At 35.2% G+C, this 20905-nt stretch overlaps 1 protein-coding gene across 1 annotated transcript in view; it reads right to left on the reverse strand.

Moving 5' to 3' along the window:
• Window positions 1-4512: 4512 nt before the first annotated feature.
• The window catches only part of LOC126755643 (protein Wnt-5), a 239053-nt gene continuing 222660 nt past the window's right edge, over window positions 4513-20905 (reverse strand). The window contains 3 exon segments of the mRNA XM_050468356.1: window positions 4513-6488; window positions 7386-7553; window positions 8231-8333. Of these exon segments, the coding sequence (XP_050324313.1) occupies window positions 6301-6488; window positions 7386-7553; window positions 8231-8333 (459 nt within the window). The 3' untranslated portion in view covers window positions 4513-6300.

Here is a 20905-nt window from a genome sequence, read left to right on the forward strand (position 1 = left end):
GTATAATGTCCATTAAGTAGCCGTATTATAAGCCCGCATAGTTTTAAACATTCTTGGTTTGTTACTTGGCTCAAATACTTGTTAGTACCGTTTTTAATATTACGCCTAATTGAAGGCAATATTTTTTTAATATATCACAATGGCATTACCCATATAAGAATTATCATATTCGGTTTGTGTCTTCGCTGAAAAAATTTAAATTTTTTAGCAGTGCCCCTAAAGGTAGGCAACATTTCAGTTTTCATTTCCCTTATTTTACTCTGAACAAAGTATACTTATATGCAAGAGATCAGTGTAAAGAGCTGACTCCATTTCATCATGTCCGGCTATCTGTCGGCATACAAGCGAACTCAGTTTTTGAGACAAATATCTGAAATTTCTCACACGTCTTTTTTGCTCCAGCGGCTGATCATTTTGTTGGAACCGCAAATATCGCACCACTATAGGATCTAACTGCCATACAGACGACACTATGAAAATTCAATCTTTGAATGGAAAACTTGTTTATTTCAAAATATATCTTCACGAAATGGCTCATTTTCCAAGGCAACGCTACAATCTTCGAAGAAATTGCTCAGGTCCGTCCACTATAGCATAAGGTTAGGCTAGGTTAATCTGATAAGCTGGTGAGTCACGCATAGACTAGTTTTCGTTTTTTAGCCATGCCGGATAGAGTGCTGTTACATAGTTCAATAGTTCAAGACAAACAGTTTTCCTTCAGGATGCCTGCTCTTGACGTCCTGTGGTTTTACTATCGACACCTCTTCAGTGTTAATACTGTAGACCCCTAAAAGTTTAAAGCGTTGCAAGTGCCGACAATATTTTGTAATAATTTTCCCCCAACATGCATCAAATAGATCCACTTTGCGGCGTGAGAAACGTGTAGCTGTGCATTGACAAAAAATATTAATAAAAGCTATAATACTGCGGATAAATGATAAACAATGAAAGAGTATGGTTTTTCGGGAGCAAAGCCAACTGATAAGCGCTAAAGCAACTAATAAAATGGACGAGACATTTGTTTAGAAGTGCGTACTAATATGTGTGGATTACTGTAGGTACAGGTATTTTGGTAACGAAATTAATTTTAGTGAAAAGAAAATAGTATTCTATCTTTGAGAACAGAAAGCTGGATGAACTTATGTCTTTTGTTCTAGAACTTTGATTATCAGGAACTAAAATATTTTTAATAATTCTTGACAACTCAACAAAGATCAAAAATTTTTAAAATATGATATACAAATTAAAATAGGTGATACCTTACAAAACCAATATCGCCTGTCCACAAAGACAAGGCTTTTTTGGTTCAAGATACTTATTTTGTTTCGAAAATGACATACTTTAATTGCTAAGGGACCCTCTGGGATATGTTTCTCCAATAATCCCATCCTCATGAATTGGAAAATTGTATTTATTCTAAATTCCACTTTATTCTATTCCATGCACTGGATAGTCTGGAAATAATTGGATACCCTCCTTGCGCCACTTATCGAGCTGTTAATGTTTGATATCAGTGCTGTATAATAAACAGGCTATTGCGGGTGTATAAAATAATTACGTGAGGTAACCGGTTGTAAAATTGTAATTACAGGCAGCACAGTAGATAATTCAGGCTTTATCTTCGGGCATATCTAAACAGTTTATATAGTAAATGATCTCAATGCCTTGAAATAACTATGTTAAAAATATCATAAATCATATGCATCTATAACAACATGTAAATTGTTTTATAACTATTATTGGGAGTTATCAGGCCGCATAAACTAATTTAATGCAAGACTTTTCCGAAAGTTGCTTTCAAAACGATCGCTTGCCACAAAGATAGATTCTTCTTGTAATATAAATATAGGGTAGTCGAAAAATCTTTTCGTATTTCTAATCAAACTTCAACTTACTTTTTTTTTTATAATGAACTTTAATTTACTAAATATGGACCATTTTGGTAGACCACTTTTTGCCATTTTTCCGATAGAGACATTATTCCATCAGTGTAAAACTTTTGTGGTTTCTCGGCGAAAAACTGCAACAAGTAATTTTCATAGGCTTCTCTTGAAGCCAACTTTACTCCATTAAGGCAGTTCTGCATTGACCGAAACAAATGCTAGTCCGATGGTGCAAGGTCAGGACTATATAATGGATGTATCAAAACTTCCCAGCCAAGCTCTCCTAGTTTTTGCCGAGTCATCAAAGATGTGTGTGGTCTAGCGTTGTCCAGATGGAAGACAAAGCTCTTTCTGTTGATCAGTTCTTGCCATTTTTTTCGATTGCTTGCTTCAATCTCATCAGTTGTTGACAGAAAAATGTAGAATTAAACGTTCCACCAGGCTGGAGCAGCTCATAGTGGATGATTCCTTTTCAATCCCACCAAACACTCAGCATAACCTTTCGAGGCGTCAATCCTGGCTCTGCGACCATTTGTTGAGCTTCACCATGTTTGGACCATGATCTTTTTCGCACATTATTTTCGTTTTTGATCCACTTTTCCTCTCCTGTTACCATTCGTTTCAGAAATGGTTCGATTTCATTTAGTTTCAGCAAAGAATCGCTGATGTTAATTCGGTCTATTAAATTTTTCACAGACAATTCATGTGGTACCCAAACATCGAGCTTCTATTTGGAGCCAGCCTTTTTAAAATGGTTGAAAACTGTTTGATGATCCTTGACGATGTCATGGCTGCTTATGTGACGGTTCTGGTCAATCTTTTCCATAATATCATCGACTTTTTCAACATTAGGTCGACCAGAGCGAGGTGCATCTTTCAAATCGAAGTTTGCAGAACGGAAGCGAGCAAACTATTGTTGTGCTACACGAGCTGATAGCGAATTTCTTCATTATTTTCACCAATTTTTGAACAGCTGCAATTTTCCCGAAATTAATTTTTTAACTTTTTCGACTACCCAATAATTTGAAAAGGGTTTTAATTATTTCGGTAAGGATCTTAAAATCAACAGCTAATTATCAAGACACTGTGGAACCTTACATAACTTAATTTATTTTAAAACCTTTTTAACCTGATTTTCAAAGCAATCGCTTATCTTAAGTAAGCTTCTTGTTTTAATTGAACTAAATTCAAAAAGGTGTAAGTAAATTGGGAATGAATTTTCAAAACAATAAATAAATAATAAATAAGACCCTGTGGAACATTCCTTACGACATTCAAATATTTGTAATTGACTACGAAACCAGCGCCTTACAATGGGTCACTAAGCCAAACTAAATTCCATACTTATTCGAAAGTGATTTTCCTTCCCTTATTGAAACCATTTTTTAAATCAAACGCACAATTTTTTAAACATTTTGTTTTTTCATCATTTAATACGTTTTATCTGTTTTTTTTTTGTATGATCGTTTTCAATCATTTGTGTTTTGCGCCATCTATATTAATTAAATATATTACTATCGCATTTCTGGTAATCGCTAAAACTTATATATTAACTTTTTTACACTGTTTTATTTTCATTTTAAATTTAGTTGTATATGTATTTCGTTTACTCTTATTATGCGTTTCATAAATTACAATACATACATACAATATGCTTTTCATTTTGCTGCGTCGCGAATATTTCATATTTATAATCTCAAATACTTGTATTCTACATATTCAAAATGCAATGTGTGTCATATACATATATATTTTCCGCTTTTGTTCTATTTAATCACTATTTAAGCTTTTCTTTTCAAGTATTTATATTCTTTGTGCACGAATACTTACATACATACATACTTATGTGTGACTTTGATCCGCAGAAGTCTATAATTTGAGTTTGGCTCTCTGCTGCTAAAGAGCTCAACACTGTATCTTATAAGTTTGTATGTAACTTCTAATTTTAAGCACATCTTCTTTAATGTTTTTAGAAACTATTACTCGCAAGTATTTGTTTAATTTCTTTTTTATTTAAAGCGATAAATATTTAGTATTTCCTTCACACATACATATGTACAAATATTAATATTTTACTCCTAATTGAGTGTAATCAAGAATGCGAAAAAGTGCTTGCAAATGGGCTTTGATTAGACCGAGGATCATGTGAATGCGTACAGCGCTCGAATAAAATGTTTGACACAGTTTAAAATATTAAATTCATAATTATTAGAATAAAAAATAGTCCACATTTATGTCTCATCTACAGTGTGCTTCAAGTAAAGCTTTACTTGTTTAAATGTCAGCTAAGTATGATATCTCTGCGAAGTGAAAGATATTGTTATTCACTTGATTGCGGTAGTGTTTCTCAAAATCCGTATGATTTTACCCAAAATATTATGAAACAATATTTTTATACTGAGGATGTTTAGCTCAGTATGAAAATATTTAAAAATTTAAATCTTTCATCCATGAAACAATATGTTTATACGATGGCTATGTTGAAAAGCTAATCTACAGAATGAAAAAAGGTTGGAAAATTTAAAGGTAATCCCGATGAGGCCATGGAGGAGCTCCCAGTGAGCCAACAATAACGTCCAGAGACTTCGGTCTACTACTAATATAGTTTAAGCCATGAAACCTTTTTCCAACATAGCTCCCGCTTTATGTTTAAACGTATCGCGGTAAGTCTTTCAACTCCAATAAGAGTCAATTTTAACATGGATCAAAAAGTCAAGATTGGAAAGTCTCTAAGAGGTAACCATGTATCGAGAAATCCCACTGCTTCGGACTGGATTTGGGAATGTAAAATTCATGTAATGCTAACACGAGTTTTATAGCAGAAAATATCAGAAAAGTATCCCAGTAATCATTGAAAGATTCCCTTTAAATGGACGATACAGAAATGATGTTGATGATGATGACTTTATGTAGTCGCCAATTTTTTGATGTATAAATGCTCGTTTCAAATGTTTTTGAGTATGACACATCTTTCTATCATTTTTTAGCAGTTAAATGTATTATTTTGTGTTTCTCGATTCAACTAAATTGAATGAAGTTTGGTATCAATCATTTTTGTAAGGTCAAATATCGCTTTCTTAACCCATTAGACTTCAGTGCCACTTACATGATGAGCTGATAAATATTTTTCGCAATTCGAAAGACAATACAGTTATAAATTTAGAATAGGATCAAACAAGGTTTTCAATTTATGTCAAAATATCGTCTGCAAAAATCTCATAAGTCCCAAAAAAGAAAGTTTTCGCACGCATACATATGTATAAAATATGCATCTAGCATTCCTTGCATTATTATTCTCATATCAGAAGCTTCCAACAATATGCTCAGATCTGCTTCATACAATTTTACTTTAAATAAGTGATGTTTACAACTAAAATTATGTAAGTTAAAGTAGGCTTCACACTAACTAGAGTTGTAAGTTATGCGTAGTTAGGCTTATATATTTGTATATATGTATTTTAATGAGTAAATCTACGAACTAATTAAGCCGACTACATAAATACAGTGCGTAAGGAAAGTGTTAGTACCGCGGTGGAAAATTAAACGCACACTTCACTTAGCTACATATATTTTACACACACACACATGCACTTACACACACACTTACACTATAGATTACAATATGGAACTACATACATTTCATAACTCTAAATTTAGCGGATGGTAATTGAAAATTCATTACAGTAACTTTAACTGCTTATGTACTAGTAATTAATTGATTTCTTTTTTCTGTTCAAATCAAATAAATGCTGCTTATATTTATGGAATTTGCTTTCTACATACAAATGTGTTGCTTGACGGGAGCTGTCTGCGCGCCTACTACTAAATATACTTACACACATACAATTACACGGAGGGTATCAAATTTCAGCACATCGCACATAACATTTAATTACATACATACATTTAATCAGACTTAAGAACTAATTTCATTTTGCATATACAATTCTTTGTATTAGTATATGTATGTGTGTGCTTGACAACTCAGCGTTTCTATTTTGTGTCTCATATCATTTCATTTGTGCAGTTACTTAGCTGTTTTAATTTACAGTTAAATGTTTCACATGCCGTTAGGCGCGTATTTTATTTATAGCTGATGCATACATACATACGGCTTAACTTTATATACTTGTATGTATGTCCGTCTGAGCGGTTTAACACGCATACTTGTAATGCTGCGGCCAAACGAAGGGATTATCGGAGCGGGGGCACAGCAACTGTTTTGGAGAATGCTCGGTTTTTTTTCTGTGTTATAATTTCATGTATTTTTAGCTTTATATACTATTTTTTTATTGTGTTTATCGCCTCTTTGCCGCCGTCATGTGTTGTTGAGTAGTTTCATTTTATCATTTGCTTTTTAGTTATTTATTTTCGTATGTTTGTTGTTATATTTGTTTTTTTTTTTATAATTATTTACTTATTTACAGGTGTGTTCCTCGAGCACTTTCACACAGACATCACATTTGACCTGGCAGCACCAGTGGAATTTACAATTGCAGCGTTCGCGCACCACAATGTTTTTGGTGTTGTAGCCTCGACCGCAGCATAAGATGCCGCAACCATCCAAGCCGGACGATGTTTTATTGCATATGCGACCATGCGTGCCTGTAAGTGGAAAATAATTAGCGTGAATTCATCAATAATTTTGTGGTGGCGGGAAACAAGCAAACACTATAGAAAAATTTTATCCTTGAAGGCATACAAGAAATTTCTTTGTATCAGAATTTGATTCGAAGTTTTTTAAGAGTGTAACAAATTGGCTATCATATTTCATTGTTTCAAAATTTTCGGGATCCCGAACTCCTAAAAAGCATCTAAATAAGAGAATGCGATTTGAGTTATTTTTTATTAATGTTTTATTCGGGATCCCGAAATGTTTTCTGCCAATCCCGAAATCCCCAAAAGCACTAAAAACAAATGCTGTAATGTATTTTTTGAGTGCAACAAATTATATTTCAATGTTTAAAAATTTTCGGGATCCCGAATTGGTTGCTCATAAATCTCGAACTCCTTGAAAGCATTTAAATATAACAATGCGATTCGAGTAATTTTTTATTAATCTATTCTTCGGGATCCAGAATTTTTTTTTTGCCAATCCCAAAATCCCAAGGGCACTCAAAAAAATGCCGTAATTTCCTAAATGTAAGAATATGATTAGAAGTAAATTTAGAAAGGCAACACAATAACAATTATATCGGAATCCCAAAGAATAACAATCATATTTTAGACTTTTTCAGTGTCTCTAAACTGCTATTTTTGATAATCCCGAAATCATTGATTAAAAACTGTTACAGATTTTATTTAAGTTAACTCTGTAATAAAATTTTCGGGATTCCGGAATTGGTTTTCTCAAATTCTGAAATTTCTGGAAAACGAATTGGAATCCCAGATTTTATTTAAGTTTTTTTTGTTAGGCAATCAAATTTCTCTTAGGTTTAAAAATTTTCTACATACATACATAAGTACATATCGGCAAGCTGATTTAATTTCCATTCCACTCACCTGGCCACTGCAACTGCCGGCTATTGCGACACCAATCTGGGCTCTCATCCAGATACACCAAATCGTGCGACGTTGGCATTTTATATTGCGTGTCTTTCACTTGTAAACGACCACGTTTATTCAATTTCACCACCGTAGCCTCTTCATACTTTTCACGCAAATAGTCGCCTGTAGAAGAAGAAGAGTAATAAACGTGGTAATAGTAAAACTGCACAGTGGGATATATAAGTAAAAATATTTATACATAATTTATAAAATATAATAAAATAGTTCTTTCATATACTTTTATACGCTTAAAATCTTTCGATTTTCTTGTAAGTTTTAAAAAGTTTATATGTGCATACATATATCAAGTGATTACTGTATATGTTATTTGGATATGAACTTCACTTTTGGCAGCGATGCTGTGCGCCATCTAGTCACCTACTGAAACGTGCTGTAAGTCGATAAGGCGGTTTTTACAGCGAAGTTCTTAACCAGAAATGTTAATAAAATGTGCAGTGCGTTATGTTATTAACATAGCTGTTAGGCGTGAAAAACATGATGTTGTTAACAACAGTGTAAGAAGTTGTTAGATGGTTACATTAAAAAATGCTAAATATTGTATTAATATTATTTCTTGTCAATTTGTGACAGCATCAGGCACGATGTTGATGTTGATGTTGAAGCTAATATACAATTACAGAATGCTACTTATTTTCGCTAATAGCTTTTGATGATTTTAAAAATTAAGTTTAGTTTAGGAAATATTAATTTGGCACTCAGCAGCGTTTTTCTAAAACATTTTACATATGAAGCTATATTTGTCTCAGTATGACTAAACTGGTTAAACTTAAACAACATACCGATTTCTCTGATCGATGAGAGCTGCTGCCAACAGGTGATCAAACTGCATGAACCAGATACACCATGGCATTTGCAGGTGATGCGCGTTTTCTTGAGGACAGCCTGAAATGAAATAAAATAGAATTTTGAATGACATACATATATTTCCTTTTTGAATAATACAGAGTTTAATTATTTAAGTTTTTTCTTGCGAATTGTTGACTATATGGAAAACACATTTACATCTTATGTATACGTTAAGACTAAAAATCACTTGATCTCTCACTCAATTTCGTTTGCGGAATCGTTGTGAATATTAGTAAAAGCTTACGATGATTCAGTTTTACCAAAAGCACAAGACTACGAGTGGTACAAAGCCTTCAAAGACGGTTGAGAGATCGATGAAGACATGCCTCGTTGTGAGTGACCTTCGACCTCTTCAACTGAACAAAATATTAAAACAGTGAAGGATATGGTGCTTGAAAATCGTCAGATAAGTGGATTAAAGACATGGCAAGAGAGCTCGACATTTCTCGCGAGTCCGTTCGAATGATTTTGGTGGATATTTTGAATATGAAACGCGTTCTTGTTCGACTCGTCCCGATAAAGCTGAATTTATTTTCAAAAAGGGTATGAGTGTGACCGAATTTAAAGCCAAAAACGCAATGAATACCATAAATGCGATTTTTTCTTATTCCTTAAACTGAAATTGCCGCTCCGTGGAACTCGTTTTCAGTCGATTAAAAAGATAAAAAAAAAACTCTTTTGGTATCGACCTGAAATTTTGAACACATACTTTCCTTCGCAAGAAGCTGATAATTTGTTGGAGTTGCCGATATCCAACCATTATAGCACATAGCTGCCATATAAACCGAACGAAATCAAGTGCTTATATGGATAACTTTTTTCATTTGACGAGATATGTTCAAGAAATTTAGTTATATTATTGCCTAATGCAGTGGTGTTATTTTCGAAGGAATTGTTCAGTTCGGATCACTATAACATATAGCAACCATACAGACTGAACGATTAGATTCGAGTTGTTGTATAGAGAATTTTATCATTTCACGAGTTGTCTTCAAGAAATCTGGTACAGCTTATTTTCCAAGACAATGGTACATACTCCGAATGTATTATTCTATTATTCAGGCAAATTTTAATAAAATATTTAATTTTTTTATATGAGAAAAAAATTTTTGAAAAGAGGCTGTTTTTACACGAGAAAATTCATGTAAGCCCTTAAACAATATATTATAGATTTCATATTAAAGGAGAATGTAAACCTGCTACCTAACGAATGAAAATTTATCGAAAATTTACGTTAAAAAAATATATATAATACTTTCAGAATTAAACCAAAAATTCGTTAAATTTTTTAAAATCGAGCAAAGGACATTTCAACCCACGAAACTCAAAAGCCAGAAATGTTTAATACTCCTTTAAGCACAAATTGAGACCTCACATGGCACACAGCAATCATTTCTTTTCTTGACCATTGATAAAAGTACACACCAACACACATACATATATATTTTAGTGAATGTGTGGGTCTGCTGCAGCGTTTTCCGGTTGCGCTGGCATTCATTCATACAAAAGAATTGCTCATATTTCCTGCTACTTAGCGAAATAATTTGAAACCTTGCCACAATACAAATACGAAGCCATGCTGCTGTCCACTCACGCACACACACAAAAGCACTAGCAGACTGATGGGTGTACAAATATGAACTGACACACACAGTTGTGAAAAATAATCCTGACACAAGAGTGGTAAACATATGAAAAAAACGAGCGAGAAATATTGAAAAAAGAATATAAAAAAGAAATAAAAAAGTTCAAAAGAGCGTTGGACACACATGCATATGTATGTGTGGGATAATGCGGTGTTATGTGTTTGGATATGCTTGTGTATAAATATCTGCGAAATATAAAAAATGAATTGAATTTGCGATTTGTGTGTTGGCATTTGGCAACGTAAACAACCACTTATTGCTGCCACAGCGCCACTGCAGCTGCCACAGACGTTGTTGACTTCCTTACACATTTATACGAAGATTTGCAGCTAACTGCCAGCGTTTCTTGTGGAACTAAGCGTAGTCAACAGCATTTGTATGTATGTGTGTGTGTGCTTATGCCACATATGAAAGCGGACGGCGACAAATGATAAGAAGTATTGCACATAAAATGTTGCAGAAAGCACCTCCTCGCGGTAGTTAGATAGCATGTGTGTGTGTGTGCGTGTGGCAACATGGCTGCCTACAAGCAGCGACACAAGTGAAGCTGCAAAGTCATGTTGCCATGGCTGTTGGCAAAAAACGAACTTAAATTGATGCAACATTACAATTGTGTGGCATATCAAATGTCAAACAAAGCAGACAGACACAAAGACAGACGAACGTTTAGTAAAAACAAAAAATAACGTTGCAACAATAGCAACAGCACGACATCTGCTGCTTTGCTTGCAGTCTGCGTGCAACCAGCTTTGGTTGCAAAGAAACTTTATAAGAACACAGCAACAGCAAGCACGCAAATATGCAATTTTTAGCGGCAGCAATAGTAATGGTGGCAACAACTGCTACAACAATAACCAAACAACAATTTCTGAAGAATATTCGCCGTGCGGCGCGCGGGGCACAACAACAACAACTACATCAGAACCAGGAAACGCGCAGTGAAGTTCAATCGATATTTGTTGTCATTATTTCAGTCACCAATAGTGAAGCATCAAGCAAGCAGTGGCAATAAAGTTCGTTGCAGCAATATTGCCGCTGATAAAAGGTAGTGGAAACGAATGAAAGAAATCACAAATCGACTGATAGCGCTGTGAAACGCAAAACTGTCTATTAGTTCCGGTTGTTTTTGTAAACATATATAAGCAAGTACAGGGTGACGTCATTACTTTTTGAGCTTCTAGTGCAATATACATAGCTATGATTTCTGTTGGAATGGTTTATAAGAATTCTGCTGTGAACCAATGGTTGTTGGTGGGTACATTGTTCCAAAAAAACAAAAACATTAACTTTCTGTACCGGGAATATACATAACATAAATAAAATTGTGTAAACAGATCTTCATCCTGATTTTTATAGTCAGTTTCTATGACAGCTATGTACATATACAAAGTTAGTTCCAAAGTAAACAGGACTTAAAAAAAAAACAGAACAAAAGGGTTTTTCGGCAAAATCAATTCATTTCATTCAAAATAGTCTCCTTCTGCTTCAACACAGCTTTTTGCACGGTCCAAAAGCATGTCGGACTAGTCTTTTAGCTCGTTGGCCGGGATGGCCGCCAGTATGCCGGTGCAAGTATTTTGAATGGCCTTTACGTCTGCATAACGCTTTCCTTTCATGGACAAATGCATTTTTCCGAAAAGGAAGAAGTCGCACGGTACCATATCAGGTGAATACGGGAAGTGGTTAATAGTTAAAATGTGATTTTCGGCCAAATAATCGTCCTTCGAATGTTGGATTCTGAGCAATTTTTGGTCGTCAGTCAATTTGTGCTGAACAAACCGTGCACACACCTTTCGTAAGCCCAAATGTTCGGTAAAATGCGATAAATCGATGTTTTGGAGATGCTCAATTCCATTTCCATGAATTTCAATTGTCACGGTAAAAAAAACAAAATTTTATGTTGGCTCTTTGTTCGAAGCTCATTTTCGCACAGATAACACAAACATACTGACACTTAAAACGCAATAACTTCACCTCCAATTGATGAAATGTCATGAAATTCTCACTGGACAATCGATAAAGATAGCAGATTCTAACGCACCAGTCGACATGTAGATAAGTTCAAAAAGTTTTGTTTACTTTGGAAGCACCTTATATGCCAGTGGCGGATTAAGAGGGGGGAAATGGGTGAAATTCCTCCCAAGGCCTAAATGACTTATTAATAATTTTACTACTCTAAAAAAATATAAAGTACTATAACCATAAAAAGCAACGAAACTCATCGCAGACTTCTGCAAATTTCAATTTATTATTGGGATTTTTTGCCTATATGATATTTTATCTCTAACTCATTCACTCAGCGGAATTCTTCAGAAAGAATCGATTGTTTTGGCAGAGCCATCAAATATGATAGATACGCTGCTTTTAACGTTGCGAAATCGAAGACAAAAAGCTGAGGAACGTTTTCGATCCATTTGTTCAGACACTAAAAAAATGGAGGCAGACCTGAAAGTTGGCGAAGAAAAATCAAGAAGACTCCTCTGTTGGATACAATCGGCGAAGATTGGAAAACGCGCATTTCTAATGAAGTTTTGGATAGATTTTAACTGAGTTTGCTGCTTCCAGAAAAATTATCTACTTTGAAAACCAATGGAGAAATTTATTGACTGCTTCATAGATAGATTCAAAGGCCTTGTTGGATAATGTCAACGTCGTACGACGTTTCAAGCTCAAAAGTGAACTTGATCATTGGCTCTGCCATTGGGAGAAGAAGCAAAAGTCAAAAGACAACAAGATACCAACTACTGCATTGCAAACATGGCTGCGGACAAACATGCTTCAAGATAGATGCATCGGCCTGGCATTGCTGTACACACATCAAGACATTGAAGTCACCGCAGAAGAAGTTCTCAAAACTTGGGCCACATCGTTTTGTTTTGAATATTTAAATATTTATGAAATTTCAATTCTGAATAACAGTATTTGAAAAGCACTTACGCTTTAGATAATAATCGATTGGAAAATTTTATAAATATGTTATTAAATAAAAAGAATCTTCCAAAAAAATGTTTCTGGATCCGCACCTGGTTATGAGCTGTAGTAGTCCGATCTGTCTTAAAAAATAATAATCTATGGAAAATCGATTGAAGATATCTCGTTAAATAAAAAATGTTTCCATACAAGCACTTGATTCTGATCGTTCAGTTTGTATGGTAGCTATGTGCCGTAGTGATATTATATCAGCGGTTGCCACACATCAAAAGCTCCTTATGGAGAAAAGGATGGGTGCAAGATTTCGAGCTATTTCTCTAGAACTAAGGAACTAGTTCTGGTATTCGTTTCATTTGAGAACTAAGTCTCAGCAATTGATCTCTTTTAGTACACGCCTCGAACATATATAAGGCATCAATATGCGACAAAAGCGCTTTCTTTGTCACTCCGACTAACGACAATTGCTGTTGCGGAAACGGAAGCAGCTTATGCCATTTGTTGTTGCTGCTCACAACACTTGTTTGTTACTGTTACGCTGCACCGTTGTTGGTGGCGACATGCGGTATATTACATTTTTTCACTGCCACACAAGCCGTCTGCTGCCATCACTACGTGCATCACGGCACCAACATGCAACTTTTTTGCTTTCGTTTCACGAGAAAACAAAAAATAAAAATACAAACGATCTTGTCCGAAGTTGATTGTCTCGTGTCTCACTCACTGTGTGAGAGGCTGCCAAATGAACACATCCCAACATACAAGCTCAGAGAAGCATCACAACGCTATCAAAAACAGCGAGTGCAGTAACAACAGCAACTATTACACGCAGGCTATTACATACATATGTATATGGTTTCAGGAAAAAATCGAACTTTGTGGGCAAAGACAACACCTCCAAAGGAACAATACCCGCAATGCACCCAGTTTTTATTAGAATTTCTTTGCTTTTTTTGCCGTTTTGTTTGCGACTTGCTCAATTGAAGTGTCTGCCACATTCGGCGTTCATATGTACCACCATATATGTATATGTACATATGTTTATATGTGCTGAAAAAATATTGCGCAATTGTACGTATACGCTTGGGATCTGAGAAGTATTTTTGCCAGTGCCAAATGTTGATGAACAAGCGTTTAGCAAAGAAAATTGACATGCAGAGGAAAAAATTAATAGTCGCAAACAAAAAAAGTACCGTGCATAGCAAAATATAGCAACGATCAAAAATATTGTTTGAGAAATGTTATTGAGTTCCTTTAATTGTCTCAAAGCGATTGTGTTTAGAGAAAAAAAACTAAAAAACGGTAAATTTGGTTGCACTAAAACAATAATACCCTTCATACATAGACGCCTCTCTCATAGCATAAAAGTGTATAAAAATATCTTTATCCAGATTTTGATCGGTCAGTTTGTATGACAGCTTTATGCTGTAGTGATGCGATCTGAATAATGTGTTTTGAGATCAAAGCGTTGCTATGAACAATAATTTGGGTAAAATTTCGTGAAGATATTCTGTTAATAAAAAAAGTTTTCATACAAGAATTTGATTTCGATCGGTCAAATTGTATGACAACCCTATGTTATAGTAGTCTGATATCAGCGATTCTGCTAAGTGAGCATTTTCTTGTAGAAAAAACAACGTGTGCAATATTTCAGGTCAATAGCTCAAACACTGAGGCTCGTATATACAGCCAGATGGACATGACAAAATCGACTCGGCTTCATGGCAAACTCTTTAACCCTGATCAGGGTATAAAAACTTTAAAGCAATCAAACGATACGTGTAGAATTGATTTGAGCGCAACTTGCCCAGTAGGGTTAGCTTGGCTGAAATTGAACATTTTTACACACTATTTCTTTTGATCCACCGTTTTAAATCATTATTTTTAAAAGAATTAAAGCTTGCGTACTTCCTCCTCACCTCCAGCAATTAAAAACATAATAACCAATCTACACCCAATATTTGCGCCCACCACTGTAAATATATGAAACCAAAAATATTGTGATATTTTTCCCGCTTTGCATAAAATATATGCACAGCTATTTGTTACGTTAATTTTTTTGTTTTTAGTTTTATCCTTTAGTAACGGCTATTTTGTTAGTGTTGTTACTGCTGTCAGTTTAGTCGCTGCTCCCATGTTGGCTCTTATTGTGGCTGGTAATGAGTGATGTTGGCTCGCTGTGAACTTTGCAAACCTTTTTGACAAACTTGGTCGCCTCTGCCTTTTTTGCAGCTGAATTTTTCATTTGGCGTTTGCATTTTCAACGCTGTTTGCGTGTGTGTGCGTGCGTGAGTATTTTTTGGCTTGCTGCCACACAACTAGTGCCACAAATGGTTTTCAAACAATCCAGCTCAAGCGCAGTTTGTTGTTGCACATCCATTTTTTATTCTCAAAAAAAAGAAGGTAAAAATCTTGGCAACACTATTGTTAGTTAAAAATTGAATTTTTTATTGTTATACAGATATGGATTTTCTTGTTTTTGCATTTTCTTTTTTGCTTTATTGCACCGACTCACTCACCTTTGTGGTTTAGGCTATTTGTGGCGAAATTTTGCCACGCTATGGAAATTGCGTTTTATAGAGAGGCGTGAATGCAAAGTGGAAGTGGGAGAATATGTTGCAGAATTTAATATTTAAGTGAAATATGGATGAGAGCAAAGTTTGGTGAGCGCATAAAAGCCACTTATTTGAATATAGCTGGGATTTAATATTCAACTATAATACATTTATGGTATACTATTTACATGTAAATGGTATACTACGAAAATTAGTTCTTACTAAAAACTATAGTGATATAAAGAGGGGATTTATAGCGACTAATATATGTTTGAGATCCACAGCCTCACAAAACCTGAGTTAGTTATCTGTTCCTAACCAATATTGAATTATGTTTTTTCAAGGACGGTCTTTGGCAAAGCTTCTAATGTATTCCAGAGAGGGTAACGATTTCATACAATGTATCCGTCATCGCAAGGTGGTACAAAAGTTACAGAACTCTAAATCTATCATTTTCTTTAATCGCAATTCAATTTGATGCTGATCGTAAATCGCTATACACCGAAACAATTTCACACTGTCTAGCATTAACTGGCTTTAATGCTGGTTGATTATATCTCCAGACTTCTAAAATTTGCTGTCATATCGACGTTATATGGTATTATTTGAATAACAAAGACCCGTCAGCAATTAACGAGCCGAAGTCATCATTACACTGGACGGTATGCTTAAAAGGTAATGCAAAGCACAAAAAAAAAAAACAAAAATATCGGAAATAAAGGCGTCCACTTCAATGATGTAGTTGCAAAATAATTAAATGAATTTCAAAAGTTTAAATTAATTAAATAATATCCAATTTTATGAGCGGTAGCATTTTCAATTCCTCAATATTTGCTTTGGTTAGGTTAGGTAAATAGGCCGATACTCGCGAAAACGCCAATAATCTTACTTGGACGATTGTGCTTTGTGTGCAAGAACTCTTGAATATGAAATCAGAAAGATTAGCCAATTCGCCGAATTTGTAGAAAGTAACTAACGGAAGCTGGACAGTGAAGGAGAAATTGTTTAGAAGTATCCACCTAATCTTCTTCCCTGCAATTTTGATAAGTTGCGTCCTCTAAAATCTTTAGTCTCACCGCGAGAGTGCCCATGGGACAATGTCCAGTAGGGCACCAGTCACCAATCTGGGCCGGAACGCTTAGGCAACCCCACAAGTGCTGATACATGACCAACGAATACTGAGCTCGCGCGAGTACCAGAATAATGTGATTTCAGTAAGGATGTTCTTTCTAGTGAGCTCATAGGTTTTACAGTTTCTGATGGTTCCCCTGTGGCCAGGTATCTTCTTCTTCTTTAATGGTGGAGAACAGGCACCTACAAAAATTTAATTTAGAAGCAGCTTGATGCTATAGCTAGTGGGACATTTGTACTCCTTTAATAGCTTTGAGCTCACAGACAGCAAGCTGTGCTCCCAGAGTGCTTGCATACCTTCCTAAAAGAAGTCGCACTTCGTTGAAGTACTTTCGCCTGCTTACTTCAGGGCTCTGACGGTTTAAACCAAGTGTTAATTGAGAGCGGCTGACAGAAGACTCATTCTATAACCTTCCCCTTAAGCATCGATACATCCGTAGAAAAGCTCACGACGCCTCTTCTCCAGCACTCCACCCTACTCACATGATATTTGATTAGCAGTATAAAAGAGTGAGCACCCTGTATAAAAAATATTTCGTAATTATTTACTCAGAACACCTGACAAAAAATTAAGATAAAAATCATGGGTTTACCGGTTTCAAAACCCGTTTTTTATTATCTTATTAAACTCTATAACACCTCCAGAATTTTGTCGTAAGTTTCAAGTTGGTCCGAGTAATAGTTTCGGAGATATAGACTTGAGAGCTCGTGCGCTCTAGGCTAGCTACGCTAAGTGCGTCGTCTTTAAACGCGTTTTTCGGGAAACAGTGTTTTTGAAGTCGATTGGCAAGATTCCTCGAGAAATATTGAATCGGTTTTCATGAAATTTTACACAGGACTTTGAGTTACAATTCTTAAAGACTCAGACGAAGGATTTTTTTCCAATTACAACTATTTGAAAAAAATGTCGCGAAATTTTCACTGAAATTTTAATTTTTTTTGTAAAACTGTCTGCCAAAAATCAATTGTTGTAATCAAAAAAATTTCAAGATTAGATTTTTTCTTAATCCAAATTTATAAACCAATTGCTGAACTATAAAAAATGCAAATGTCACACATGGTTTTTAGGCAGTCCAGCGTCAAAAATAGGCAGCATGGGCGCAAATGTGGACGACTCCCTTGAAAACACAAGTATCAGCGTCATAAACTATGTCAATGTACTAAAAAATAAATAAATTTAAAATACAGAACATTATTTTTTTGTTATTTTCAATTTGCTAAAAAATACAATTGATTTGTAGAATGATAAGAATTTAATTAACTTAATCCGTTTTTAATTTTCAAACTTATTTTAATTAAATAACAATTGCAGCTGACCCAACCCCCAACTTCAAAGGCGTTCCCAGATATATCATATTTATTGCTACAATAAATCTATACAAATTGCAATTTTTTTTATTGAAATCAATAACGAGAGAAATAAATATTTTTTTATACAAAAATCCACGCTTTGATTTTATCGCAGCCTTTTTAATGAATTCATGTCTATGACATTTATATTTGTATTTATAGATTATTAACACGAGATTACACTGATTTATGTTTGAATATCATGCCACTTTGTTTGCCAAAAATCACACACGTACACATATATACACGCACACACACGTATGTGTGTTTTCAAAGAATAAATTTCAGCTGATTTTATCATAAAAAAACATTATGTGAATGTCAAGCGGGACATTAATTTATTGAACACAATTATTTCGTAGCAATAATTTTTATACCCATACCCACTCCAAAACTCAACGCCACTAAGTGTTGTATGAACTGTTAATTGCCACTGTCACAGTTGGTGTGAAAAATCTGAAATGCTATTTTGCCGCACCCCATGGCCACAAGCAGCGCTGAGCGTGCAACACATACTGTGTGTGCCACATTAGCCAACTAACCAAGCATTAATTGTGCCACCAATTGAAGGGCGGAAGGGGGTGTGTAGTAGTTAGAGCAGGCATTCCTACGTAAACGTCAACATTTATTAATAAATCTATGCAGCTAAGTGTGTGTGTGTGTGTGTGTGTGTTTCAGTGGAAAATCTGTATAAATACTGGTGTCCGCATCAAAACCAGTAAACAAAACGGAATGACTGAAATGCAACTGCGCCTCAATTTGTCTAAGTGCTTCGTAACGATCGTTTGCCGAACTTTATTCACGCATAATTTGCCTTAATTATAAGTGGCAACCATTAACAATCAGCGATCAGCTGTCCATTAGCTATTGCCAATATATTTTGCGACTAAGTGTCGTTGCACACATGCTCATACATACAAAATACATGCTTAATTGGTAAATGGCTTGGAAGAGTAGTGGTTTCTTTGCTCTTGAGGCGTTTGTGTCGCAATATTTAGCATATTAATTGGTGGAACTTTTATATGGGTTATATTACTTATAAGAATTTGTTGATAGAAACGAGTTAAAGGCTTGGTTCGAGTCACGCAATCCTTACGCATTACTTGTGGAATTCAATCACTCAAATTGTGTAGAGTTTATGGAGTCATAAGTTAAAAAGTTGTAGAAAATATATTTTAGAAGGCCGTGTTCTTATGGCCTATAAACTTTTCTGGCAGTGAAGTTAGCTCTTAGACTGAGCGAAGCCGCACTATTAGCTATCAATAAAAAAGGTGCATTTTAAGATACTCAAAAAATTGGATACCAAAATCGCCTTCTCCTCCAGACGGAGATCATAGTAATTAAAGGAAGTATTCTTGTTCTGATAAAGAGGTTGGCTACAACAAGAAATATATTTTTATGTACAGATGGCCAAATAATTTTTAAATCATTAAAATCAGATTTCATAGTAAATATTAAAAGAATGCTCTTGATCTCTTAGAGGATCTAGAATCCAATTTCACAATAAACCTGCAATGGATTCCTGGCAGCTGACAAGCATATGAACTAGCCAGAGCAGAGCCGCCCTACAAATATAACTCGATAAGAAGGGAATCTATATGCCTCTGGCTACTTGTTGATACTTAATCAATAAACATGTTATAAATATAGCTGAGTCTCGGTGAAGTCAGTCCCTAGCTTGCACAACAAGCAGGCAAACGTCATGAATAGAGTATTGGCCGCACACGCCGACTATTAGAATTCAAAAGGAATGACATAAGAGCCCTGATATAAGTGCTAACAGGTCATTATCTAATAAGTATGCGAACAAACTCAAAATATGAAAAATTTAAGCTCTATCTTAGAAGCTGTGAAGAAGAAGAGGAGAGGAGAGAACATCTTCTATACTAATACAAAGGTTTTTTGGTGATGTTTCTGAAGTTGTAGAAATTTTTGAATTGATGAACTGCATCAGGAGCACCAGATGGTTGAGAAGAAATATAATATAATGAGAGGATTTTAATCCTGGTGGTTTTACAGTGGCTTCCTAAAGGCGTAGTTGGGTCGTCAGGCCTACCTAAGATAAGAGTCTCTGTAAACGGATTTTATCTCTTTATAGTATGTAAGAATCTTCAAAAATTATCGTGGAACTCGCGACTTGGCTCCCAAGCCAATGTTGACAGTCATAAATTCGAAGTCGTAGATAATTTCGTCTATTTAGGAACCAGCATTAACACCAACAATAATGTTAGCATCGAAATCCAACGTATAATAAGAATCCAAAGGTGCTATATTTCTGAGATAAATGTCACTCATTATTTTTGCGTACTGCTATATGGTGCAGAGGCATGGACGATGACAATATCTGAGGAGTCGGCGTTAAGAGTTTTCGAGAGAAAGGTTCTGCGGAAGATGTACGGTTTGTTTGTGCATTGGCAACGGCGAGTACCGCAGTGGTTGAACCGATGAACTATGCGAGTTATACGACGACATTGACATACTTAGTTCAGCGAATTAAGAGACAGTGGCTACGCTGGCTATGCTGGCTAGGTCATATCGTCCGAATGGATGAAAACGCTCCAACTCTGAAAGTATTCGACGCAGTACCCGGCGAGGAATACAGAGGAAGACCTCCACTCCGCACTTGGTATCTCGAATTGACACCAAATTGCGAAAAGAAGAAACGACTGGTGCGCTGTTGTTAATTCGGCTATAACAGCGTAAGCTGTGTACGCAAGTAAAGAAGAAAAATATCGAAGTCCTACTAGTAAATAACCTGTGAAATAATATTAAGACGAATAGCTCCAGTCCATTATTGGCTTGGCTGATTTGAAATGGAAAGTTGTGTCAAGTTTAAGTGAACTTTTCCTAGTTGGTTCGCTTTCTTTGCTCTTTCTTTTGATAGGAATTGAAATAAGCTTAGCAACGAATATTATTAAGAGAGATGAGGTGCCCAGAGGACAGTAATAAATTATCAAATTTCATAAAATTTTAGTATAGACCAAACTTTTCAACATCT

The sequence above is a fragment of the Bactrocera neohumeralis genome, chromosome 4, assembly GCF_024586455.1.
Source record: "Bactrocera neohumeralis isolate Rockhampton chromosome 4, APGP_CSIRO_Bneo_wtdbg2-racon-allhic-juicebox.fasta_v2, whole genome shotgun sequence".
Taxonomy (NCBI): Eukaryota; Metazoa; Arthropoda; class Insecta; order Diptera; family Tephritidae; genus Bactrocera; species Bactrocera neohumeralis.